General features: G+C 47.4%; 2 protein-coding genes across 8 annotated transcripts in view; both read right to left on the minus strand.

Annotated features, from left to right (window-relative positions):
- Positions 1-23: 23 nt before the first annotated feature.
- Positions 24-8,411, minus strand: LOC149365286 (uncharacterized). 3 transcript variants are annotated; one of them, XM_089541756.1, is made up of 6 exons: positions 7,148-7,190; positions 6,274-6,378; positions 6,002-6,166; positions 5,841-5,941; positions 4,558-4,644; positions 24-169 (listed from the first exon to the last, which is right to left on the minus strand). In XM_089541756.1, the coding sequence occupies exons 3-6, from the start codon at positions 6,078-6,080 to the stop codon at positions 110-112; spliced, it is 327 nt and encodes a 108-aa protein (XP_089397882.1). In that variant the 5' UTR covers positions 6,081-6,166; positions 6,274-6,378; positions 7,148-7,190; the 3' UTR covers positions 24-109. The 3 variants fall into 3 exon arrangements, with proteins under 3 accessions (XP_089397882.1, XP_089397866.1, XP_089397875.1); XM_089541740.1 differs by lacking the exons at positions 6,274-6,378; positions 7,148-7,190 and adding an exon at positions 7,648-8,411 and having other exon boundaries at positions 6,002-6,050; XM_089541749.1 differs by having other exon boundaries at positions 6,274-7,245.
- Positions 8,412-8,564: 153 nt separating this feature from the next.
- The window catches only part of Pi3K21B (phosphatidylinositol 3-kinase regulatory subunit alpha), a 34,966-nt gene continuing 15,553 nt past the window's right edge, over positions 8,565-27,977 (minus strand). For 3 of the 5 annotated variants that reach the window (XM_089541642.1, XM_089541635.1, XM_089541624.1), the window contains exons 5-12: positions 21,815-21,862; positions 21,401-21,510; positions 17,938-18,186; positions 14,204-14,720; positions 13,503-13,805; positions 11,518-11,608; positions 10,656-11,459; positions 8,565-9,019 (exon numbers count right to left, since the gene is read on the minus strand). In XM_089541642.1, the coding sequence (XP_089397768.1) occupies positions 8,671-9,019; positions 10,656-11,459; positions 11,518-11,608; positions 13,503-13,805; positions 14,204-14,720; positions 17,938-18,186; positions 21,401-21,510; positions 21,815-21,862 (2,471 nt within the window). In that variant the 3' untranslated portion in view covers positions 8,565-8,670. The remainder of the gene's footprint in view (positions 9,020-10,655; positions 11,460-11,517; positions 11,609-13,502; positions 13,806-14,203; positions 14,721-17,937; positions 18,187-21,400; positions 21,511-21,814; positions 21,863-27,977) is intronic. The other 2 variants (XM_089541628.1, XM_089541647.1) reach the window with 1 other exon arrangement.

The following is a 27,977-nucleotide window of genomic DNA, read 5'->3' on the forward strand; positions in this document are numbered from 1 at the left end:
ACGTGCAGAGAAAATACAGCAGCCACACATAATGTCTCTGTTTATGCCGCACTATGAATGGCAGCCATGGGTGGCCGGCATCCCGGCCGGCAGGCATGTCACAGCCACCTCAGCTTGAACAGGATCGTGGGGTCACACTTCGCAGGGCAGCTTCCCATGCCGACAGGCACTGCACACAATGGGAGCACTGTCAGTTCACCTGTGCAGATAAGGACATTTCAGACAGGCAAACTCATCAGGTCAATCCCAAATTCGCACTTTTAGAAAGACTGTTCTACAGGGCACCTTACAGAGTTACGTTCTGAGACTGACCTTTATCAGGGTGGTGACAGTTTGCCCTCAGGTTTACAGGGAGAAACACTGGTCTTGGACCTACTTTCCTAACTTTTTATAGTTTTTTATGCCGATTCAAATCTTGAATTTCTTTCTCTGTAAATTAGTTGTCTCCATTTTAATTACACATTGATTACTATCTTGGTACAAAAAAACAGCTGAATGAAAAATATTTTCAGTGCACAGCTACTTAATCTAACAAGGAAAAGGTAGAACAATCGAAACCTTTCTCCATTTATATTACAGCACTTGGAATAGCAACATTCAAGGTGTAAATATCGTGCATCAATAACCTTTGAAAAATCTAAATTTCTGAAGCGTAATTGAGCAATTGTACTTTGATTATTGCAACCAGTGTGCCTCGGCAAGCAAAATGACATTTCTGTCCTAGATGCCGAGATATTGGCATACTAAGACACCCAGGTGTCCAGATTTTTCATGCTGTTAAAAGGGGCCATGACATGGTTTACCAACAAATCATACACTGCAGCTAGTAGCCACGACGACGGTATGTGTACTCAAAAAATAAGTAGGACTAAGCGCGCATTTGAGCTGGAAACTGTAATTTGATGTTATTGGCTCTAGGCCCCTCCCTGTGGCAGTGACGGCCATACTGAAGCAGCAGCCTGAGTGGTGCCACAACCGGATAGCGCTGTTGCCTGCTGAAAAACCCACTGCACGCATGCTTGGTGCAGAGCAAGAGGGTGGCTGTGGCACATGGTGGTCGAGATTGGGCAGCAACTTTACTCCATCGCATAAGTTCCTTGCAGCGCTGTGGAAGGTAGGGACCTCCTCAGCCAATCAGGAGAGCGTGTTCTCCCGCGACTCGTCTGCTGGCAGCGTACACTAATATGGTCAGAAAAGAGCCTAAATCAACGCTGCCTATGTACCTAAAGCTCATGCTAAAGGCGCATATTTTGGGGGATATTATGCTGCTAGGCACATTCATATTTTTAGTTCAGCATATGCAAATCGAGACGCAACGATTCAGCTCAGTGGCACCATCTGGTTGCTAGAATGAGAACCATTTTGTCAATAAACCGACGCTATTTCCTGCTCACCCTGAACATGGGTGGATGAGAAAAAAAAAAACCTGCTCTTTTAAGCAGCTTCACAAGTTCCCATTCCCCATCAAGTACAAGGGAAGGAGCGGCGCACACAATGAAAAGTACCATATGCAAAAAAAAAAGCTAGGTTTATACAATAACAGATATTTACACTTTCCTGGGCACGCACTACTGAATTCAGAGAAAACTACAAAACACTCGTGAGTGACGAACTCTAATTGCATCAATTTAAAAGCATACACTGGAAAAAAAAATTAAAGAATACAAAATAACAAAAAGCAATTACAATATTTGGGTCAACCATTTTACATGTACAAAAAAGTTTGTGAAACTCTCTATCCCAGAGGGTTATGTCATTTCAGTCTCTTGCCACTATAGAATGAAATTCATTACCTGAATGCATCGTTAACTGAACACGATGCTTTAAAATTCCGGCAAATGCTGTCTTGATACTTGAACCCCTGATGCGGGTAATTGCTGCCTTTGAGTTTTATTTTGTGTTGTCAGTGTGTACTTCACTAACTACATCTGTCTGCTTTATTTATATACATGTTTTTTCTTCTTTCACTTGTATCCTGCTAACCAACGAAGGTTTCACCACTTTTCACCTATAACGTAGTATATTATGGTGCTGATCAGTACCCATTCGATTAAAGTTATTTAATGTTTTTCGAAGTAAATAACACAACATGGAGTCGCTGTAGTTCGTCTTGCTAACCTTCCAATATTCTGGATGTCATATGAGATACGTGCATAATTTGAGGCAGATATCTGCTAATCTTGATATAAAATTGCTATTATTTTTTGTTTCATTTTTCAGTGCCTTGCACGGGCAATAACTAAAAATTTCTGATCCAAAGTAAACCAAACTTTTGAAGTAAAGGAGATGCAAGGTGATTGTCACAGCATTTGAGATCACTAATCATTTTTTTTTTTTTTAAATCTCACTAGCTTCTCAATATTTTTAGAAGTAGTGGTACCCCATATCAGATAACAGTAGAGATATGCGATAAAAAGAGTAAATGGTAAATTAAGTGCCTTGTACAAACAGGAAGATGCCTCTGTCTACAGAACACACCAATTGTATGAGCTGATTTGGATAATACCAGATTTATGTGTGCATCCCAAAAGCATTATTCATTGAATATTACTCCTAAAGTTTTGAATTTAGCTACTTCAATGTGACTGCCATTCTGTGTGAGCTGTTCATCTTTTGCGTGGAAAATAACTGCTTTGGTCTTGTTATAGTTGATAAATAGCATACTAGAGGAGCATTGTAGAAGAACTTCTTGCTGGGCGAGTTGGTGCATAGCTTTCTTGGGATGGCGTTGCGCACACGAACAAACGTACACAGGAAGAGGCAGAAGACAGAAAGAGCGCGCTCTTTCTGTCTTCTGCCTCTTCCTGTGTACGTTTGTTCGTGTGCGCAACGCCATCCCAAGAAAGCTAGAGGAGCACCAGTCCTCAAGTTTTATCAAAATCTCTTTGGTACGGCTATTTGTCAGTATTATCACCACTCACAGGTAAAGTCGTGCCGTCCACAAGCAAAGAATTTAACAGATGGATCAATATGAACTATACCATTAATATAAATGTTAAATAGACATGGGCCTACTGTACTCCCCCGATGAACACCTAATGAAGTGCATTTAATAGAGGGTGTGAAATTGTTTACTGCTACATACTGACGATGAATGAGATATCCTTGCAGAGTATTAGGAGCTGCCACAGATACCATATGAAAGTAATTTTTCTGAAAGAAATTCACGGTTAAGAGAGTCGAATGCCTTTGTAAAATCAACAAAAATCCGCGCTAAACAACAGGACCAGGATGAGGAGTAGACAAACACAGCGCTGATTGTCTGTACTTGTGTTTGTCTACACCTCATTCTGGTCCTGTTGTTTAGCGCTGTTTTTATTTACTTGTCACCACGGAACACCAACTCGCCCAATCAGCCGTTCAACAAAAATCCCCTATGACAAAGTTCCTACCCTCAGTAGGTTTCAGTATAGTGTAATCTTTTTAGTCGAGAAGAGCCAATTCTGTGGAGCGCTTTTTACGGAACCCATATTGTGATTCTGCCACCTTGCGAATCGTCATTCTAAATAAAAAATTAAAGGTGCTCTGAAGAGGAATCTGAACTCGTCTTTTAGCCGTGGGAACTCAATCTACACATTCAGAGCATTCTTAGAAACATCGACTTATTGCCCTGTGTGGCTGATTTCCCTAATTAAATCAAATAAACATCCGGCTCCCGCCTTTATTTTTTTAATTCTCCCCGTACGATGGGTGGAGTTGACCAATGCGCAGAGTGCCTTTCAGCCTGCTCCGTGGAGGCTTTGCTTTCGCTTTATTTTGTTTTTTAGATTTCCGTGAATAAATAGTTTCATTCGCAGATAATATAGATGCAAAATAAGCCCGCAGAAATAAAAATATGCGCGGACTATTTGCTTCTTCCCTATGAGATGAAACTCCAGGACAATAAATGTGTGCATGCGGAAAGCACTGTGCTAGTGTTTGCTTTCATTATTTTGCAATGTACATGGTGATTTACTCTAAGGATGAACACAAGGAGTATGTGGCTGCACGCTGCAGAGTGCCTGTGCATCCGTCCGTGGCATGCATCAAAGTGATGCCACCCCCAGGCCGTTCTGTTCCTGTGCCACTTTGCTTCACTGTCCGGCCGTGTTGAGCGTACTGACGCTCCGAAGAATCAGGTCACACACACTCACATGTTCACCCGAAGAGTACTTGGGTGTGTGCTCATAGCTCAGGGCAAATTATGAAACAGGTAATACCTCACTTCTTAAGCTCAGCGCAGAGGTAAGACCAGAAGGGCCTAACATCAGTTACCATTGACACTGTGGCGAAAAAGTCAAATATACACCGCAATTTATCAGTGCAGTTTCATCGTGGCAGGTGTGGCTCATGCAAAATTACTAGTGAAATCCTCTGGGAAAAAGCGCAGTTTATGGGTGGTGTGACTCATGCAGGCGTGCAAGCTATGTACTGGAAAATACAGCAAGGGCAAAGGACACATGGGCAATGGACAGTAGCAAGGATAAAAGCAGCAGCTCACAGCCCCTTAGAAAGCGGCAGCCAAATAGGAAACTGTGTGGCTATTGGATGATGACAGTCTGCTCTCCCTCCACTTACCTGCCTCTGACAGCGAAGTTGTGTCTGGGCCATGTGCAAGAATGCCTGGGCACCTGTGGCAGCTGGAGAAGTCGCCACTGCTGCAGCCTGTGAAAACACTTCAATGGCTTACGCTGCTCCAGGCGAGCTTCAAAAGGCTGATTTTGCTCTTATTTCTGAAACTCGGCAGGAATGCAATAAAAACACTGCATGCACATTCAAAGGAATGACCACCAAATGAAGTGCATTTCCACTCTACCAAGTACATTCTGTTTCATGCTTGTTTAATCGGGGCTTTGCCACCACTGCTCGGCTGACTACCTTGGCTGGGTCACAATACCTTTTTATGTATCTACAAACACACTTACAATACACAGCTCTTCCTGTTATGTGTTGCATTTCTTAGAGGTGCACATTATACTCTGTCCTGTGATGTTAGAAGAATTAAGTTCATAGTGAACACATCAATCAATCAATTTTATTTTCACACACAAGGTACAGGAAAATAGGATGACTGAAGGAAAAGCTACATCAATATGGCTTGGCTGAACTCCAGACACCCATAAGCAGTGACGTACAATAAGTCTGTACATGAATACAAAGCGCACTTTGATTCTTTGTCATAAGAAAAAATAAAAAGGCAAAATACAGAGGAAAAAGACATACATTGTCACAAATTGGCAGTGGCAGACAATCTTTATATGAACAGTTCACGGATATTTTTGTAGGTTAGTTCACCATCATCATCAGCCTGACTACGCCCACTGCAGGGCAAAGGCAGAAAGCAGAAGCATCCAGAACCCTGCACTAAGGGTCCACTTACATGCACTCCAGCCACCATCCTCTTCAATAAACGTTCGTTCGTTCACTCACTCACTGACTCACATCCCAACAAATTCTGACTTGCAGGCAAACCAGCTTGCAGGCAAAGCAACCCCTTCAGTGCACATAACTTGTTGAAATAGCCAAAGTTTGTTGGGCCACAGCACTGAGGATAACTGCGTTGTCAAAATTCTAAAAGCTGATGAGGATATTACTTAAAGTGGGCTACACACCTCTGAATAAATAAGGGGACTAACATTAATAGTTAAGAAGTTCACTGTTCAACATTAGTTAACCAGCCTACTCGTAAACACGTCTTAGCTGTATTGCGATGTGCTACACCACTGACAATGTTGTGCTGAAAAAAGCATTCTTCTCTGTTTTTGCAGAACATCAAAAGTGATGTTGCAGAACATCAAAAGTGGAACACCCAGTATGTAGGCCTCTCTCAAAGAAAAAAAAAATTTCAAAGCCATGCTCACCTGTGCATGAGCCACCTGACAGCTGCGCAGTGCTGCAGCCAGTGTGTCCAGGCTTTCACCCGTGGCTGCTAGGCTCATCTCACCCAGCTGCCTGCCCAGAACTGCAGAGAGAAGAACCAGCTCAAAGGGTGCACTGGGGCCTCAGGGCAGCCACTGCTCACCTTGCTGTTGGGATCGAATCCGCTGCGCCAGCTGGCCAGTTGGCCACTCCTGTGTGCAAGCACCACAACACACATGCATTCAGCGTGGCACTTTGCACCAGCATGTAGCACAGCAAGGCAGACACCGGCTTAGCCGAACAGGGAACTGACCCTCCACCTCGAGCTCTGACAGCAGTTAAAGAAGTACACAGTCACTAGCACACACCTGAGTGATCACGCAGCTGGGAAAGAAAGCTGCCAACAAATTACTGGTCAATTCAGCCTTGACTTACCATCGGCTAGTTGGCCTGGTTAGCCCTGTTGGTAGAGCAACTAACCACCTCGTTTAGACGACAATCTCGAGTTCAAGCCCCAGGCCAGGACAGATATTTCTTCAACTGCAGAGAAGCCTGCATAACTTTTCTTCAATGACTTTACTCAAGGTATTGCTAATGAGCAGTTACTGCCAAGTTTAACCGTACTCCATCCTGAGCAATCCCCCTGAATATGCTGGAATCTGGCAGCATCATACTAAACCTAAAAAATTAGGAAAGGCAACAGTGTATACGCTGTTAGTAAATTAGGTAAATTTTCGTCAGTCACACAGACATGAAGAAGGTGTAAATATCTCTTCAGCAATGTGCCCGCATTTGTCAAATTTTTCACAAACATGACAGTGTGAGAATACACGACAGTGCAAGTATGTAGTACATATGGAATGAGGCAAGTAAAGGTGACTTAGAAATTTACAAAGGCGTATCAGACAGCCTAGCTCGTCCACTGTCATCCATCCTAAAACGCAATGCTAACTCCAAAGCATTCCTCACAAAAAAGAAAAAGAAAGCAATTCGAAGCATTCCAAGAATGGAAAGAATTGCACTTGGGGATAACAAATCGCAGCTGCTGGCTTTAACATCACTGTCCTGGCAGGGGGCGTCTACACGGGGAACTTACTGAAGCTTGTTACAAGGAAAACATGACTATACTAGCTGTGCAACAACACATGAAACAACTGAGCAACATGGTAGCTAAACTGAATGCCGCATGCAAAGCAAACAACTCTTGACTGCTCGTGCAGGGTTCTAAGTAACGCCAGAAGACGGAGAAAAAAAAAATGATTGGTCTGAAAACCATATATAGGAGTGATATGCATGCTGAACAACGTACAAACTGCGTTCATTTCAACATGAAATGAACGCAAACAAGTTGTCTGCCTCCACTAGGAGGAGTGAAAGTTGTGAATCAAATCCTGTGCTCATTAGTCACAGAAGTAGAATTACGTCATAGAACGGCCCTAGGAAGTACTACTACCACTCGTGCCACCAACCGCACCACAGACGTTGCAGCTACGAGCCTGTACTGCAGATGCAACTTCGGTGGATACAACCAACGTATGCACGGCCCAATTCTAAGGGGAAAAAAAACTGATCGAAATCACACAGCAAAAGCATACGTAATGCATGGAGAAAACTGGACGAACACTAAATTGGGGGGAGACAAGTTTTGAGCAGTGGGTGAAAACAGGAAAAAAACATTTCTTTTCTGGGTCATACGACGTACACGAATACAAACAGACTAAGTGCGCGCGGTGCACAGCCTCGAAGAAGCGGAATTGGAGGGAAAACGAACGGCACCGTGCAGCCACACTTGCGCACGCACCTACATACCTTGGAAGCCGTGACGGGTGCTGTGGAAACAGGCGAGCACTCGCGGCACGTCAACGCGACACCAGACACTCGACCGACTTCTTGCATCTCAACGCTGGACTCGGTAGTCATAATTGCCAGCCAGCACCACCTCTGTCAGCACCGGGGGCCCAATGCACGAAGTTACCGCTTCGCTTACGCGAACTGCCCGTTGGTGATACGATCTGTGGTTGCCTACTCTTCACTTACGTTCGGCAAGAAATCGCGCGTGCGTGTTAATGGCGTTATCCAGAGTCAGCCGCAAGTACTACATACAAGGTAGATATACCTTGCTACATACTCGATGCTGTGATAAGTCGATGAGTGGCAGAGCGTAAAAGCAAAGCCTCAGAAAGAAAACACGCAAAGCCTGCCGAAATCGGGTGACGCACTGTACGGCGCTGGCGTAGTCCGAACGCCCGCGTAATTCAGCGTAGTTCAAAGTTCTTTCCTTCCTCAAGAGCCACGAAACGAGGGTCACTCGTGAACCATTCACATAAAGGCTTGCTTCATTAAAACGGTTCACCTGGTTCAACGCCGGCCTCAAATAGCGAATGTCCGCTCGTGGATGCAAAGCGCTCGACATCGGCAACCGGGTGCTAGAGCTATACAATACCATCCTTCTACATCTACACCTACATCCTTCAAAATGAGGCTAAAATGCATTGCACAGCCCCATTCTCGAAGGTTGTTGAAGTGCACCCACACGTACATTTTGAGCAGTCCAGGAAGGACAATGCAAGCAAATGTGAAGCATATTACAACTGCTTTTTGCGTAGGCGAAAAAGGTTATTCACAGAACCATTTCTCCCTCAGCTGTAGCTGCATTCACACTCACCTGTAACGGCGCAGGCAGACGAATGCTACATTACAATGAAACCAACAACGCCAAAGCAGTGTAAGGAAAACAACGGTCTTTATTTGACTAGAGAATGGCGGCGATAAAAAGCGGGCTATGTACACAGGTGGGGGGTATTCTGTACAGGGGTGAGCAGGGGCCCATCCTCAGCTGGAGCCACCGAACACCGGGTAAGCCATGGTAGTTTTGAGCCGCCGGTTATGCTCCTCAAGTGAATTGTGCGTATAGTGTTGTACGAGGCTGCGCAGCGTTGGGTGTATTGTAAGCGGCTCAGCGAACCCGTAGCCACGCTCCGTACGCAGAATCAGGCAGTGATTGACCTCGCCCTCTGCCACAATCGACAGCGCAAACTGGCCGGGGTTCTTGCTTGGCCGCACCAGGAAAGTGCCATCACAGCGGCCCTCTAGCAGTCTCATCGCTTGGCCCCGGTCGCAGTCGGCAACGAACCAGGTACTTTCCGGTGGTGCCTCCTCCATACTGCTGCCACCGCTGCGCCTGCAGCACACAAGGGACATTTACAAGAAGCACATGGACAGCACTGGAAGCTAGTCTTGACTGCAACGCGTGGCTTCTCACACTCTTCTTACTGAGTTACATACCACATTTGCTTTCCTTTCCAGCTTGTGTAACAAAACTCTACAATCATTGGTGACTGTCTGTGACGTGATCACCAAAAGTGTGCTGCACTTAAAGGTGCACTGAAGAGGAATCTGAACTCGCCTTCTTGCTGCGGGAACTCAATCTACACGTTCCGAGCATTCTTAGAAACATTGATTTATTGACCTGTGTGGCCGATTTCCCTAATTAAATCGAATTAATGTCCGGCTCCCACCTTTTTTTTAATTCTCCCTCGTACGGTAGGCGGAGTCGACCAACTCGCGGAGTGCCTTTCACCCAGTCCCGTAGCGGCTTGCCGCTCTGCAATCGGCGGGTTAATACGTAGTAATCCGCAGAAGCAAATAGTCCGCGCGTATTTTTATTTATGCGGGCTTATTTTGCAGCTATATTATCTCCGAATGAAACTATTTATTCACGGAAACCTAAAAAAAAAAAAAAACAAAGCGAAAGCAAAGCCTCCACGGAGCTGGCTGAAAGGCACTTCACGCGTTGGTCGACTCCGCCCACCGTACGTGGGAGAATTCAAAAATAAAGGTGGGAGCCGGACGTTAATTCGATTTAATTAGAAAAATCGGCCACACAGGGCAATAAGTCGAAGTTTCTAAGAATGCTCGGAACGTGTAGATCGAGTTCCCGCGGCAAAAAGGCGAGTTCAGATTCCTCTTCAGTGCACCTTTAAGGCTATAGAGGAATGTCCAATAAAGACCGCCGAAAATGTGATGGTCACTGCCTCTATGGGCATGTCACAACGATATAAGTAAAGCTTAGTTTCACGCTTCATCCAGCACTACACATGTTATGGGCTTCTTGGTTTCAATGAAACACTTGCAGGTGGGCAGTTGAAATGGCTGTCAGCCTTTCAGGCAGAATTGCCGCATATCATGCAGGCAAGAAAATTTGACAGCAGACACCTTTTACAGCATTAGCTGCTGTGTTCTCACACAGGTAACCCATTCCTGGACCTATAAGCAGACTGACCCCAAAAATAGCTGACCCTTAGCAGTGCACAGCAATTGGTCAGGGCAACAGAAGCAACTACATCAATTAATTGCAACACAAAGTGCTATTGGATCAGCTCACAACTGACTGACACACACTACACGCTACAGTACTACTCAATCGGGAACCCTGCAACCACAGAAAAAGCTATAATACCTTCTGAACACCGCTCATTTATTTGAATGCGTCAAAGCAGCAACTGGCACACTGACACTGCTCTGCTCGCACAGGTAAGTTTGCACCATGTCTATCAATGACAATGTAGTACCAAATGCACTTTACAGTGGAGTTATCTTGTTTTTCAGTATTTCATGTTGTTGAGTGTTGAAAAAAAGATGTTTACGCACTTCTAGCTTTCAACAACTGCATGGGGAAATCAGTCCAGACAAATGCACTGGCAATCACTTCCCCTGCTTTAGACCACTGGTGTGAATTACTATGCTGTTCTGTGCTCCTGCGCCACACCTACAGATCTAACACTGCATGCAAGGAGTTTACGGGGATTAACACTAACCACCTGGGGGCTGTTGATGGTTCCTGTTGGCCCGAGGAGTCCTGCAGCAATTTGTTGATATGGTCCTTCGGGACACCACGTGCTTGCAACCAGGCCTGGCACTTTTCACGCTGCTTGGCAGCCTGGGCCACCTCAATCTTCAAGCCGTTGATCTCACGCTCCAACTGCTTGTAGTAGGCCTGAATAGCACGCACATCCTCTGCAACCTTACTCCGCGTCTCACGCACAAATTGCAGCCGTCGCTGTAGCAACGCCCCATTCTCCTCGACGGCCCGCTGCTCCTGTTCGCCACTGCAGCAGTCGTAGAAATGTCGCTGTAGCTCTCTCTGCTCGTCAAACATGTTTGCCACCTCATCAAATGACTGCAGTGCCTGGACCTTGATCTGCAGGTCCTGGCTCAGCCGGTTGAACTGATCGTGGAACTGGTCAAACTGGCGGCTGCCCGCCAGGTACTCGCGGTTGGCCTCCATGAGGCGCTGGCTCACTCGCTCAACGTTCCACTCACGTTGGTCCTCGTCATCTGGCTGGTGGTACTTTGAGACCGGGTAGAGGAGGCGCACGTTGAGGAAGTTGTTGTAGTGCTCCAGGGACTCGCGCCCATAATGGCTGATGAGCTCCGGCACAGAGTTGAACGTGAGCGGCTCTGAGAAGCCATACTTGCCCCCCCGCTGGTAGATCTTGATGAGCTTGTTGCTGCCCCCCACGCGCAGCGTCAGGGTGTAGTCGCCTGAGCCACGATCCAAGGCATCACGCACCAGGAACGTGCCGTCGGCTGCGTCCTTGAGCTTTTCAGAGCACTCCTCCCTGCAACATGCAGGCTGTCAGCAAGGTGATCAACACGTACACGGTGGTAAGCGCTCACCTTGAGATGTCACCCCAGTACCACTCGGCCTCCAGCAAATTCCGGTCAACAGGCGGCTGGGTCGACCGCGACGGTCGCCGCGGTGGCAGTGCTGCACAACATGGGACAACGTGTGCTCAACACAGCAGTCAACAAGGGCGCACAAGGTGTCGTCAATAATACTGCATAAATGCGTGTAAGGGCCACACTTTTTCCAGATTCGAGGGCCAATTTTTGGGGTGTGGGCCATGCACAGGATGAGCAAAAACACACTAATCGGCGAATGAGCGGCATTTATTCTCCGCTCAGTAGTCATTTGCGGAGTCTTCCAACTCCGAGCTGGTGCTGTGCTCTGGCGAGTGCTCATCCCACAAGAAGTCGCGCAGCATGTCCACTGTCAATACGTTGTCATTGTTCCATCCACACTTCCATCACACAGCAGAGCAGCTCTTCTTCCAGATCGAGAAACTCGCACGGCTTGCCTCGGAAAGCGCACTTTTTGCAGCTTGTGTTCCTCAATGCATCCTTTTGGTTGCACCATCGTTGGACGCACTTCACATTCACGTCGAATTTCCTGAGTGCCGCACGCTTGCCGTGTTCGAGAGCAAATTCCCAGCCATGTAACTATCAAAGTGTTTGCCCATCGTGCTAAAATTGCAATGCTCGGCAGCAGCACACGAAAGCCACACCTAAAGTGAACTACCATGCTTCCACAACTCCCATACCTTTGACCTACAAAAAGCTGGAGCTGGTGATACCAATGCTGATATGGATAGCGGCAGCTCGCAGCAGAGGAAAACGTTGACGACGATGACCTGCGGCCTCTAGCACCATTCGTGGGTAGCACCTGGAAGCTCCTGTGTGTGCGCATTTCGAAGGCCGTTCCCTCATGGGTCGTGGAAAATCTAAGTGCGGCCCTTACACGCATCTTCCGTTTTTTAAATTTTCCTTCGGGAAAACAGGGTGCGGCTCTTACACGTATTTATGGTAATGCCTCATGGTACACTGAAGCAGATAATGAATTGAAAAAGTTCTTAACTATGCCTATAAGTAATGACAACGAAATGTTAGTGAAAAAGTGTTACACAAGAGGAATACCCATACCAAAGATGATTGCACACAATGACATTTGCTTCCACAAGACGCACTAGCCCTTTTTCTGTAACAAGCTGTAACACCCGCTATGCAAATTACCACATTTACTCTAATGTAATGCGTTTTAATTTTCCAATGACAGAAGTTAAAACTTGCCCTTCAGGTTATAATTTATAAAGGATTAATGAGAAACGGAGTAATTTTTTCTTGTTGCAAACTGGCAAAAGTGACCCTCGTGCTACAATTGCAATTGTGCTACACTCGGGTACATACAGTAGGTTTCACCTACTTGGCTGCACTAGTTCCGCCAAGTTTCACAGCAGTGTGCAAGCGTGCAGCATAAGTTTAAGTGCTGCTCGGCACTGGCTGCTTCCAAAACGAATAGTCGAGTGCAGGCCTGGTCGTCTGCTAGCCTTGGCGTCGCCACCAAAATACAGCCAGTTGCGTGCTGTCGACATCAACGGCCGCCAGAATCTCGAACCACACGAAGAATCTCCACGCAGCAAATCGCAAATACCTACCATGAACCAGCTCCAGGAAATCGCTGTGCTACCAAAAAAATTATAAAGTTGTTGCATGCATATATGCAGATGATTCACAAATATGTGCCGAAATGCTGCTCATGGGGCTCGACTTGACCGCTTAGGTTTACAATTCTGACACCATGAAGTTACCTGCCTCTTCCTTTCAAGAACGATCAAATCTTCTCTGAGCTACGCATGGGGGCCGCCACATTGCTGCACTACAGCTGTACTAGGCTGGTACTTTTGCAAAATGAAGTGCAGCCAAATTGAAGAGATGCACACTGCCGAAGGACAGGCTGCATTCGACTGGAATATCCCTCCGTTTTTCCTCCACAGTGCTGGAGAACAGCTTAGTGCTACGAATGAATAGGCTGCTCCTCCACCTACCAGGTGTGCCGCCATTCTGGAAGACCGGCAGAGGCTCGCCCCAGTCCCCGCGCAGCAGCAGGGTCTCCAGCACGCGCCCATGCCAGCGAGTGTTGCGGGCCATGGCCACCGCCTGCTCCCACGGAGGCCGCAGCACCACAAAGGCCAAGCTGTGCGCCAGCCGCAGGGGCCGCTCGGCTCGGCCCCGGCTGTGAGCTAGCCGGCAGACGCGACACAGGTGCCCCATGAGCGCCCGCAAGGCTCGGCTGTGCGCTGGTGGCAGCTGACCCGAAAGCCGCACCACACCTGCCTCGTCACCGGCCTCTGCAAGGTGTGGCAGCAGGGTGAGGAACATGTCCACAAGATGTGCCGCAAACCATGATGGCATGCGCAATGAGTGGGGCAGAACTCTGCTCACAAAGTACTGCGAACATGAAAACAGCTGTGCATATAAACCACCCATGTCCCCTGTCATGCAGTGTTTTGTTCTGCTCGCACAGTCTGCACTTCGTAGTCCACACTGAGCATGCACAAGTGACTTCAGTGCCTACATACTAGCCTAGAAGAAACCTTCCACGAGTGCCTCTGCAAAACATCTCGCATGAGAAGAGACTGTGCTGAGCTCTCCTTTCGCCTGGTAGCTCATGTGCGTGTGTGTGTGTGTGTGTGTGTGTGGGGGGGGGGGGGTATTTTCTTCTATGAGCACACGTGAAATGGCTTACTGGCTGCCTCCACAAAGCGGTCGTAGAAGTGCACAGGGATGATGGGGCTGGTGAGCTCCCGCAGATACTTCTTGAGGGCCCCAACCCAGCAGGCCAGGTCGTAGCCAGGCGCATCAGCACGGGGGTCCTGCGCTAGCCTCAGGGTCAACTCACGCACCCGGTCGGGCACACTGGGGCTGGCGTACACTTCATACAAGTCCGTGCCCTGAGGCGCACGCTGGCACAGCGCCTCGATCTCCCGCAGGCAGCGCGCGAGGAAGGGTGGCACTTCGGCTGGGGGGTCACCGGAGGCCAGGTCCCGCCACAGGGCAGCCAGGGCCAGCAGCGCCTGGCGGGGCCGGGGAGTGGGCGGCCGGCACGCAGGCAGGCCTCGGGTGGCAGCGCATGTCCGATGACACACGAGGCCACACTGGCGGCACAGGAGGCCCTGGTGCGCCAGGCCACGCAGCAGGTGCCGACAGCTGTCACACTGCTCCAGCCCCGGCGGGAAGCTACCACACTCCAGGTCATGGTCCCCCTGCAGCACCAACGCACAGCAGCAGTTCAAATCTTCACTCTTTAAGGTAGTGTCCCCCGCCCCTTGAATGAAAATTACGGTTAATGAAGTCTTCAGAGAGCATGCATAGAGTCTGACCTCGTTCCAGACCAGAAGTGTTTGTAAAGAAAGTTGTCCATAATAACGAATCGAGAAAAAAACAAACAGAAATAAACATTCTTAAAAAGAAATCTCCGATTTGGGAAATTGTTTCTAGGCATCTATTTTTTTATACCAATTGTTGCATCTTCGTACAAGCAGTAGCGCCCTTTCCTTCCAGTCCCCGAAGTGTTGCTGGTACTTCTGTCACTACCTTCAATGATTCATCTATTAAGAGTCCAGCTTTTTCAAACTTTGTGATCCTTTCCGTCAATGTTGAGCAGTTTGCACTAATGTATGTCGGGTCTCTTTCTAAACTCGCCTCTTGCTACACTTCGAGAAAAACACTTCTTTACACTCTACGTTAATTTTTGTGTTCGTAGCTCGCTGCTTTGTTCTTTCGAATAAGGAAGAAGTTAACCCTTTGTGCTAGCCTCCAAGTTTATAACCCACCAGTGGGTACCGATAGGATTCAGTTAGTCTTCGAGAAAAACGTTCGGCGAGACCCGTGCCTTTTGTGAGTGCATCGGCGCGTGCCATTCACCATACTGAGGCAGATGTCTCAAAATTAAAAAAACGGCACCGAGGACCGAAATGCCGGATTTAGGCATTTATAGGCAAAAAGTGCGGTTAAATAGGTAGTCTTTCATAAAAGATGACGAAAAGGTAGGCAGGAGCAAAAATCCCCCGTTTAGGCATTTATAGGCATGTTTAGGCAAATGCCTAAAGTTCCGGGCCCTACTCATCACATTCCAAGCTGCCATGGCGACTCAGTGGTTATGGCGCTTGGCTGCTGACCCGAAAGACGCGAGCGGGTTCAATCCCGGCCATGGCGGTCTAATTTCAATGGAGGCGAAATTCTAGAGGCCCGCGTACTGTGCAATGTCAGTGCATATTAAAGAGCACTTCACTGCGGCATCCCTCATAGCCTGAGCCATTTTGGGATGTTAAACCCCCATAAACCATCATCACATTCCAAGAAATTTGTACTGATGTACTGATCAGCTGACAGCTTCTAAATGTGATCCTCAACACAGCAGAGTCTGCAAAGATAATTCTGCAGCCATTCATGCAATGCAGCAAATGGGAAGGCGCATTGACTGAGCACGTTGCACACTGCAGAACACGAACGAAGGCCACCACTTCAGCATCTGCACTGTCATGCTGCATTTCGTTGATGCCCTGCGCTCAAAATTCAAGTAGCGGAACATCTTTGAAGTGGTGGTCGAGGTTCTGTTCTCCTCGCAGTCCACATTAATGGGACAAAAATTCATGGACCCGATGGGCTCCATGCATTTTCACCCTGTCCATTGTCCGGACAGTGTTAAGAAGTTTGGTCCCCACAAAAACTGTCCATAATTCAAGCCATCCATATTACCTAACTCTTTCCTTACCATGGAGAAAATGACCATTTTTTATAGGTTTCAGCAGCTTTCTACTATAAAACTATTGCAACTAAAATTTAACCCGTTATACGAAAACAAAGATAAATAAATGTAGCATTGAATACAGAATTACACATTGCAATATAAAAATTTATTTTCCAAAAACAATATTTGAAAAAAAAAAAATAACAAAATTTGCAAAGGCACTCCGCGAGTGACTGAACGTAGAATAAATGTCGCTCATTTCCTGGTTTGTGTGTTTTTACTTCAAAAAAAATTTTTTTTTCGCACATCGCGTGTATAGGCCGCACCCCAAAAAAATGGCCCTCGAATCTGGAAAATAAAAGTGTGGCCCTTATACGTGTTTATACGTTACTATGTACACAGCTGAGAATGACAAGAAAGGTAGCTAAGAACATGTGCAACACTTTGTACACTTTTTTTTCTTTTGTAATCAACTTTGTACTCAGTGTGGCAGCTTATTTTGTTTTGCATGTCCCCCCCCCCCCTTTTTTGTTACCGGCATACGTAATAACCAATAAATTTTCGAAATATTTTGCTCACACGGCTCTGGAGTTTTTTCCATTCAGAAGTACAACCAATAAGCTACAGTTTGATGCACTACAGTGTGCAGTGCATGCGGCACTTCTTGAAGAAATGAATTTCATTTTAAACACTCAAAATCGGTACTTTTTTTCATGGCAGCCAAAATGTTGGAGTGGTGCATACTCTTGCCCGAGTAACCAAACTTGACATGCGTGCTCAATGCAATGCAAGAGGTACTTTCATTTGGGCAAGTTGGGTCACGACAGAAGAAAACAGTCCAAGAGCACACAGACGTTCCTTTTTACCCACCCCCGTGCATTGTCGTGCCTTTTTTATGCGACAGCGTTGCCGAAAAGCCGTCACAGTCATTGGTGTCATTGTTCGTGTTGTTGGCTGCGAGCGAAAAATCCTGATGAAAAGAAAGAATAAAATTAAGGAACAGGTCAAAGAATGTTTGAATTTACGCCAAATTTCAGAGGGAGGTTCCTGTAACAAAAGGAAAGTAATCAAGCTGAAAATAAAACTGCGTTAAGAGGGGTTAGGATTGGAATCGAACCCAAGACCTTTGGATTGTGAGATGGGCACGCCTACCCATAGGCCACGAAGGCTCATTGGTTCAAACTGAATAAAGGTGGACCTAGTGAATGTGCTGTGGTCTGCACCTTAGCGAGGTGTCTTAAAGAAAAGTACTGATGTGTACAAGAGTATTTACGAGCATGCTGATTAGGTAACTAAGTAGGCAATGTGAACAGGACCCAATAACGCTACCGCATGTCTTAAAGGTTTAGGTTTATGGGGTTTAACATCCGAAAGCAACTCAGGCTATGAGGGACGTGTCATAGTGGAGGGCTCTGGAAGTTTCGACCATCTGGGGCTCTTTAACGTGCAGTAAAATCGCACAGCACACGGGCCTCTAGATTCTGCCTCCACAGAAATGTGACTGCTGCGTGCAGGATCGAACCTGCGTTCTTCAGGTCAGCAGCCAAGCACCAAAACCGCCGAGCCACCAAGGTGGCTTTTGTTCCACTCTTATTAAAGACAAAGGTTAACTGTCCCCCAAATATTTCACAGAATTCCGTGAGCTCAGCTTGAGATATTCAGTGACATTTCTACTTGCAACTTTAAAGTTGGCTGAAGTCTGGCAAAACAACCGGGAAGCCCGCACGCACCTGATGAGGAAGGGCGGAAGCTGGTGGTGGCGGTGGAGGGGCAACGCCCGGACGGCACAGCTCAGCCAGACAGCGCAAGAGGGCATCCTGGGCACTCTCCTCCTTGAGGCCCAAGTTGCGCAGCCGCTCCCGGTCAAGTGTGGCCAGGTCAGCCCCCTTCAGCTCGCGCAGCACATCCCCACCGCACGACAGCATGTTGACTGCTGCCAGCCACTCGAGCACGTTTTCACTGGTCCACTCGCTCACAGCCTGCACAGATCATTGCAGATCCATGAACGCCACCACAGGCAATTACGAGCTCTTGCTGCATTTCTGCACACACTGCAATCTGCCTGGACTTTCGCTCTGTGCACAGACTATGGTTCTGAGTCACGCCCTTTCCTAGAATACCTTCGACAAACTGAGCACTCCTGCATTCAGCATGGATGGCATAGTAGCTAGTTTCTGTGTGCACTGGAGAAATATATGTAAACAAAACAGTTTGGATGCAGCATTAATTGTTGCAAGCTACTCGCAACAGTGAGGATGAAACTGCACGGGATCACTGAATATTGGCGTCAAAGGCGAGGATTGGAATGAATGAATAAATGAAAATAAAAATCTCAAAGCATGCTCAAGTGATACATGGCTTACGGTTTGCCGCTGACCACACATGCAAATTCAAGCACTGTACTGATATAGGACTGTGCTGCTTCCCACAGCGCATCTACATTATGCAAGCAAGCTGCCTGCACCACAAATAGAAAGGCAGCACCAACTTTCCACTGTAATGGCGCCGGAGAGGAAAGCCTAATGGTTTGTCAGTACAGTTAGTTCTTTTTGGCTCTGTCCTCTATGAGGCGGACAGAAATGATTTGCAACAATAGAGACAAGTACATGTGTCTGCATATCTTGTACATACAGAGAAAATGATAGGTCATGGAAGCAGGGTCACCAAGGAAGTGATGATAAGAGCTGCATGGCTTGCTAATTCACAATGTCTACATCTCCACCAAATCACCACATTTTCCATTCTCTTCTGCAAGCACAATGTTGAGAAGAGGATAAGTTCAAGGGTTCCTTGCAACCGATGTCAGAGAACTGCTTTGTCCAATGGCACACAGCCATGGGGAAGTATTTTCAACCGAGCCACAGAAAGAAATGCTAAATATTTTGCACACATCAGAACATTTCCTTAAAAAAAAAAAAAAAAATGAACAAGCCCTGCTTTCACACTGCTTGTGAGCTTTTGTACTTAGAGAATAAATTGAGTTACTACTGAACACTGCTGTGAATGAACGACAAATTCTGGCGTATGTTCAAGTACATTTAGTTTCATAAATGGCACCACAGTCTGCAATAAGCATATTGAAATAGAAGGCATAGTAAGTCTATCAAGAATGAATGATGCAGTCCAATAACTGCTTGTGCTTGAAGTTTTTTTATACAATTCTGCAGGTGCTTTTGATAATTGAAAGCCAAGTACTTCGTACACCTCGAAAGTCATCTAGTATGAGATGCACTAATTTATGGTTTATGAAGAAAAGGCACCAGCATGACAGGACTGCAGATGTATCATCCAAGATGCACGCACAAATGTTAATATTGGTGCCGCTTCCACTCCATTTTTGTAACTAACAAATTTGCATAATGAGAAGCGAACACTCGTCCTGAATAACACAAATTGGGAGAGGAAAGGCCTACAATAGGACTGCTCCAGTGTGAGCTACCAAAATGGCAAACATTACATGAGCAACAGAATTCAGCATGAAATTTGTATGGCCCCTCGAGCTGACAAAAGTTTTACTTCTGAAATGAAGCCAAAATACAATGTAAGTTAAAACAAGTTAAATCAATACAAGGTCTGTTATAATGGTTATAGCGGCGCAATCTTTAATTTAATTTAATTTAAAGCACGTAATTTAATTGACTTGCAAGGGTGCACATTCTGACCGCGTGCAATGGCAATGTCAAGTGAAACCAATGCACATCCCACAAGATCATCTCAACCCTGGTATTTTCCACTGGATTATTTACCTTAGATGCCAACTAATGTAAAACATAATATGCATGCTAGCACTAAAGCACAAGTTTGGCATTCGTTCAATGAGTGTGCCTTTGTTTGATTCCACCATGCTATAGTCCCAGCAGTGAAACTGCAGTATAAAATAAAATGCTACTAGAATTACAGGCAAAAAAAGTGCACTTCCGCTACAGTACTTTACAACAACGCTGCTAATATCCCTAAAATGCATCACTAGCAGTTTAAACTGTCCAATCAGTAGCTATGGCAACAGATTAATGTACTCACAGTGGCCACACAACAATGTGATGTCCTTTCATGAAGCACTTCTGACAATGAGATTATTTCTTATGCCGAAAAACATAGTTGTAACAATGAGCTGATGGTGCAGAGAGTTTTTTAATCAACTGAAAATTAACGCGTCGCACAGTGTTTCAGCGTGCACTGCTCTCTAACCACTGCATTTAGCAGATTACGCAAACTTGCATACACAAGCCAGGCATAACAGTTTAAGATAGAAGCTACATATCTAACTGATCACTAACCAATGGCCAACTTCACACAACTGGTGTCCTAGCTAATGCAGAGGTTGGAGTGAAGCCACTGCAAGTCTTTTAGAATATATTTTTTTAATCAGAAAAAAAAAAAAAAGAAATGGGAGAAGTTCGTCGGTCGCTTTTCCGAAGCGGGCAACGAGACGATTGCAAGCGGTGACGACCTGCGTCGCATAGCCGCCCGGGCTCTGACTTGTGCGGCCGGTGAACCAGCGGCGTGTCGCGACAGACCCGAGGCCCGGGATCCGGAGACTCGTCGGAGAACTATCGCCCCTTTTCCGCGGACACGAAAGGGCAGCAGACGGCGCGACGCCGACCACGCTTTTGGGTCGCCGTTCCCGTGGTTCCCGCAAACTCGTTCCCAACTCTGTGCATGCGGATCCAAGAGAGCCGTTGCGCAACTTCGCCACCCGTCCGCCACACTCGAAGCACATCGCATACCGCAGAGCACGCTAGGCGCACAGCAGGCCAGTACCAGGCTGATACGCGTTGCACCCAATATCAGGCTTTTAGAAAAGGCCAGAGCGGCGAGCAGATTTCTGAAGGATTACGGGTCAGCCCTTCCGCCTGGAAATGCCAGGCGGCGGCGGCCCGAGACAATTTACCTTAGGCCGAAGCTCGAGTGAAAGTAGTACGGACCAAAATTTTCGAAAATAAAGGCGCACAATGTGTCGCTCGACTTTACCTTAAATACCTGCCGTGACGTTCGAGCTGGCGTTACTCGTACGCAACGCGTGAGCGAATTTTCGGGCGCACGCGTTATGACCTTGCGAGCCCTAATTACGTGACGCGGGCCACATGCCCGGCAACGGCTGCCCTGAAGGACCGACCGGGAGGGGGGGGTCTCGAAGCCCACCCCCGGTCGGCGACACGGGCAGGGGGAGGAGGGCAGGTGACCGCTACTCACCACAGAGCCCTGGCAGCAGGGCCGCGGCGCCGCTGGGTCTCCCCTGGGCGGCAGGCACGGGCGCAGGCCGGCGAACCCCAAGCAGCCGGCGTGGAAGGAGGCGCCGCACTCTGCGCGGGGTGTCCCGTGTCTCAAGGGGTGCCGCACACGAAATTTCTCGCGAGCACACGCACACTCAGTCCAACGCGCGTGCCATTCAGCAGCAGTAGCAGCAGCAGCAGCAGCGAGCCCCAGCAGAACGGACCCCACGAGACGGCGGCGCCAGCGTCGGGGCGGCCTAGCAGCAGCTGCCGCCGGCGCAGCCGCCGTGCTGGTCAGGTGACCGGCGGCCAACCGGCGGCCCGGCGGCCCAGTTGCTAGGCCCCTTCCCCTCCGCCGCCGCGCGCCCTCGGAGACCCGCACGTGCGCACTCACCCTGGCAGCGCTTCCCCACGCAGCCCTGGCCCCAGATGTAGTCGTCGCCTGCGCACAAAGAGGAGACACGACGCGGTCACAAGTCGCCGGTGCGGATGCCGCCGCGCGCGACTACCGGCACGCACGCATTTCTCGCGCTCTCCATTACGGCCGGACGAGCAGCGCCTCCTTCGCGGAATTTTCCGACACTCGCTTTTATTCGCGCGCGCTCATCGCGGGGCGGTGCGTTACGCAAAATTGTTCACATTTGGCAGGGATCCATTTCAGTGGCTCCTCGGCACCTGCTTTTAACAACTCGAATCTTGCGTACAATGATGTTGCATTGCAGGCACGCTACAGGGTGCCGAAACGCGACGCTTGACGGGTTATCGCTTCAAAAGTTGAAGCTCAGCTCTGGATTATTCCAACTCGTAGTGCGTCAAAATTTTTTTTTTTCTGAACAGCGCCAAGTTCTAATCAAAGGGAGCATTTTCGATTCTCTTGATCCTGAGAACAAGGCGCCAGTGTGAATAATCGGAAGCTAGAAATAGCAACAATACATCATACTTTGGTGCAAGTCTCGTCATGCAGAAACTCCGTAGTCAGAGCTGCTAGCTATCGGGCAGCATTTCTGTATGCTGGATTATGTCCACCAATAATGATAAAACAGAGAAAAGCTTCAACCCCTATTTACTGCTGCAGAGTTCACGTAAAAATAAAATCCATCGGTCAGAAAAACCATACCACTAATGCATTCTCAGTTTCACTACTACACTGCCCATTTCATTTTCACTACAGCCTTTTTGGCTGTGGCTAAATGGCAGGAATGCAAATGATGACAGATTTGAACCTTCACTTGCGAAGGTTCTGCGAAGGTTCAAAATGAACCTTCAATGGAGAGAATGACCAATTCCACATATATGAACATTAATCCATTATCGCTATCTGAACAACTGCCATCCGTGAACAAAGGATCGGAACACTGGAACCAAAGGGAAAACTGAACTTCTAGCACACGTAATTTGCATTTGGCCTAACTACGCAACTTGGCCATCATTTCTTTTTATTTCTTGTCAGTGCAATATGCTCCTCTGGGATCTGCAAGGCCTTGTGGCTCTCCCAATCGTTCTACACGCACAGACCCTCTGAAACACTTATCAACAGCTCTCTGCCAGCCTCAGCAGCTGTCCGTAGAAACAGCGAGGAGGGAACAGCATGTGTGCGCTTCTGCTGGAATCTAGAAATTCCCTTAAGGTGCAGGGCAGAAGAAAAATGTGGATGACAAAACCAAATGCCCTGGAGCCAACCCATACAACTGTCGTGGCATAGTTTCGTTTTTAAGGCTGCAGTCATTCCCACTAACATCTGCAACAAAATGCATGCCACCAGTAAGCGTGTGGGGCGTTGGCGTGGGTGCAGCAGGCCGGAAGCCACTGAGCACAGTGGCTGTGCCGTTGCCGTGCTGGACGTGCCATGTTGGAACACTGCCACAGTTGCGATGTAACAGCCAAATTTGAATTGCATGGGTTTCTGTGGGTGCTAAAGCGGGACGACCTCACAACACAGCAGCTGCAAAAAAGCAGCACCCAGGAATGTAACAGCAGGGTTCACCTGCACCTCACTGACAATTACGATATGGTGTTGCCTTCCCCACTACTGACTACCATTTTTGAACTCAACAGTTTCACTTTCAAGACAACCATTCTACTTGGCATGTTTGGGTCTTCAATTATGCAGTGCTATTTCTCTGTAGAATTATTTAGCAGTGTGATGCCATCAAATGTGTATGTCAGGCATTCCGAGGACACAGAGGTAAAGCCTTTATGACTTGTAAGGCGCCAGCTGATGACAACCTCCGACGAAATAATCAAAATTCAGCACTCCTACCGAATGACGACCAGTTGGCAGCAACAGAGCAAGATGGTCCCAACAAACACCAGTCAAACCAGTGTTCTTATCTTGGGCACTATGGCCCAAGATAGGAACACTGTCACCAATGGAGGAAAATGGCTGCATATCCAAAGATACCCCCCAGTGGAGGTTTTTGGCCCACAAGATTAATGTGGACTAAATGGTGAGAAGACATGGGAAAGATGATCCTTGGTTTTGACTGTGCCACAATGTGGAATTGCCAGCGTCTGTCTAGCCTCCAGGTGCACCACCCACAAGCCACCTTCCCACTCCACCCTCACCCACCTTGACCCTCTAGAGATGCCATCCATCCACCCACCACAAGCCCATCTACCTACACCCTCCATAGGACCTCCGCCACGAGAAGCCCACACAGCAGTGCAAAATCGAATTCAAAGACACGTGGCCTACAAAACCCCCCCGCCACCCACTGGCCATCACCCTCCAGAAAAATTCTGTTGTGTGTGTGTGTGAAGCCTCAGCTGAGAGTAAAAGCATTCACTCGAGCAAAAGCAAAGTAAACGTTGAGGATAAATCTTACCGCTCAGATGTCTGATTGCATCAGACATCTGATTGTCCCACAATTTTTATCTTTTTTTACTAAGCAACATGAGAGAGAGATAAGTTTAATGAATGGAAGGGCAGAGAGGTCAACTAAGCAACATGAAGCAAAACTCAAGCCATGCTGACCTGTGAAAAACTCAAATTTGGGCTAGTATTAACACTTTTAATGTCGGTCTCTATATCCGCAGATGCCGCTGCACAAAGCTAAACACTGCTTCCATAAAATAAAAAGCCTGCACACTCTGTACCAGCTCCGCTTTGCTCAGTACACTGTGCCATATCCAGCGCTGACTGTGGGTATAACGCTGCAGGCTTCATTCACAATGTGGCCTCTTTCTTATAGAGGGTAGGATCATACGATAGATGCACCGCGCGGCAGCAAGTCATCAGAACAAGCACATGCAAAAACAAAAAGAAATTACTACATGCATTGAATATCCTCCTTCTGCTCTTGTTTCTTTTCTCTTAAGAAGTCCCAAAATGCCTTGCTGACGAGAGACGCAGCCTTAAAATTATCAAAAAATGCTAAAATTTCGATTTTGCAAAAATGGCATATTCAAGATTAATACACTAAACTTCCTGCCTGAAGAGTTTTAAGGTCCAAACTCAACCTCCAACTACTAAAATGCCTATATATTTCGCGCATACAAAGCTCGGAAATGGTGATTTCTGAGCGAAATGTGGCAGGACTCTGTGCCCGTTGCTTCCCACGACGGTGTCCCCGATGGCTGCCATCTTGGTTTTGTTCGAAAGCTGGGCCCCTTCCCGACTCCCTGGTATTGCCCAATACTGCGATACGTTTTTGGAACGCCCGCATTCCCCCCTTTTTTAGGCCTCTACAACGACCTCTTAATGGCTGGCGCGCGTACTTCAAATGTGATTTTCTCAAGTTCATGTTTTCTGCCAATATGACTAGCCTTACGGAAGTTTTTCTTATGTTCTTATCATGAAATTCCAATTAAACTTATGCTCTTGAATTCAGAAAGAACTAAACTGTGGAGGTATGCTGTTTATGTTTCGTTGAGTCAAACATTCCATAATGTCACCTAACTATACCTCCTAAATGTGGTGCACAGACAGAAGTTAACATTTTTAAATGATGATGTACTTCAACAACAATATAATTAGCATAGCTCCAGATAACAAGCCTTTGTCTACAGCCGCATTTTAATCAAAACCAAAAAATGTAAAAAAAAGGTGCCCTGACGATCCATAAGAATTTAACTAACTAGGCTTCAGTTATTTTCCTATAATATGATAACTAATAGACGATATGCGAAATTGCTTGACGGTCTGGCAACACCGCGCCCACAACTTCCGGTTTCCGTCTTGGTTCGGTCGAGCTCGTCGAGCTGGTGCATCGTTTGCTATGCGTACTTTCTTCTTGCGAGTGGAATTTCAACAGGCAAGCTTCAGCAGGCAAGCTTCAGCTGCTGCATTCTTTTAACAGCTGATCTTTGACCAAATGTAGGTGCTTTCAGTAAGCGCCAGCTTACTCCTACCGCGTCCTCAGCTTCGCTTGAAGTCTGGTGCTGATGATCGCAATAATCGGCACTCGAAAGTGGGTTGGAAAGTCGAACCGGGACCGTGTGCTGTTGTCGTTTTAATGCTCGCATTAAAGCACCAGTTCAAGCATCACGCATTATCATGGCTATTTTATTCCCAGGTGGACGCGAATTCATCTGGTAGGGTAGCGAGCGGTTATTTTGCACTGAGTGCGCACGTGTGTTGACAAACTTCTGTGACAGTGCGAACTTTCATTCGCGCCGACGCCAGGAGCTTCGTGCATTGCAGTAAAATCACACAAGACCCTCGACCAGCTGCGTAACTCGATTCCTTTACTGTAATGTGCAATGCGCATCCACGGTTTTCAACGTCACCGTTTCAGAGCCCGGCGTCGGTTGATTTTCGCCACAATTCGTTGAAACCGCGTCCTGCAGTCAGTCGACATTAACAAAAGGAAAGTAGGCATGCACATATAATTCAAAACATTGTAAGCAAAGACGCAGCTTTCTTTTTTTTTCAGATAAGCACTGAGCCACCGCGGCGGCTTGATTAGAGAAAGATGCTACAGCTGTAGGTGCATGCACGGACTCGATACGCTGGTCAAGCTGTGTGTGCAGGGGCGTAATTAGCATGTTCGGTTGCTTCCGAAACTTATTTAGCTTACTCCCAAACTTGGACAAATGGCTTTGTTGCGAAGCAAGCTGTTGGAGCTTGACACAACAATAATAAAATCTGATGGCCTGAAGCGTTTTCAGAACACTGTTGCACATACTTTCTAGCTTAGAACGTCCCTCCTTCATAATAAAGTGGCTATATTATTCGATTCTTTTTTTTTTAGATTTTCGTCGCCGCAGATATCGAAGGTATAGGAATCCTCAAGAAATAATGCATTCGCACCTCAGTTTTTATACGTAGGGTGTATTGCTTCACAAAGACTCCTTAACGCGCATAACATATGCGTATGGTCCAGAGAGTTCGCTCGCCCTTCTAAAACTAATTGAACACGGGAAAAACTTAAAGGGCCACAGCCCAGGGTCCGGACATTTTTGAAAAACAAGCCCACTGCATAGATGAGGTATCGAAGATAACCTCTGCAAAATACTAGAGCCATGCGCGCCCCGAAAAGCTGCGAAAATTCAAATCAAAGCCCACTCGTTCTTTCCTTCAACAAAAACGGCCCCGCCCCACTACTCTGAACCCCGTTGACATCATGGGGGGTTACTTTCACTAAAGGCACTCCATTGGTGCATCGTTCTGACTGACGGGAGAAGGTTCGGCGTAGCCTTGGCGTCGCGTCGTCTGCACAGCGCTTTCCGCAGCGCCTTCTGTTCTGGCACATGCCTACAAACCCGCATGAAGGAACAAAAAAAAAAAAACTGCGACAGCCTTGAACCCTAGCCATAAAAAGTAAAATATAGTAAAACTGAGTTAGTTGGTTCGCCCCCCCGCCGTGATCTCGTCACGAGACGCTCTGCGTGCGCGCTCCCTTCTCAGTTTTTTTTCTTCTATGCAAGCCCCCCAAAACAAGGTTTTAATTACTAGTGCAGCAGAGCCTTTCCCTCGCTCGCCCACTTGACCGCTCCGCACACACACTGCTTATCCTTGGTGCATCTTGCGTACGCCTTGACTCCAATGAACGACATGGGCTTCGGAGCGGAGAAAAAACACAAACACACAGAACACAAACACACATGAAGAAAAGCAAACGGGCGGTTGCCGGGTCCACACTTCGCCGTGTGTTTCGAGCACAACCGACTTCCGCCCCTCTGCTCGTGAAACGGTGGGGAGGCCTAAAAAAAATGATAAGGTGGCTCGTTAACTGGGAATGACAAACAGATGTATGAAAGGATGCACTCGCTAACAAGTCTAGGTGGTTGAGCCGATCGCGCCTCTCGATCGTTCAGTGTGCGGAGAAAATGCAAAAACCAAGAAAAGAATTCTATTGAGGGCGGGGCCATGACGTAACATGTGACGCACTCCACAGACACCACGCCTCCGGCTTACGTCGGAGAAGGAACGGGTGATTTTGCCTTGCCGAGCCTACTCGACGAGGAGCGGGAAAGAAAAATCTCGAGGAGGGAACGGAAGGAGAAGAGGCTCGCTCTAAGAGCGGTAGAGAGTGTTTGCGAGCCGGGGGTGGTCACGGGCCCTTTAACTGAACACGTAGCAAACTAAGCAGTAATCGGCATATGGTTCTTCGAGT

Source organism: Amblyomma mixtum, chromosome 1 (genome assembly GCF_055824585.1).
Source record: "Amblyomma mixtum isolate Tamu chromosome 1, ASM5582458v1, whole genome shotgun sequence".
Taxonomy (NCBI): Eukaryota; Metazoa; Arthropoda; class Arachnida; order Ixodida; family Ixodidae; genus Amblyomma; species Amblyomma mixtum.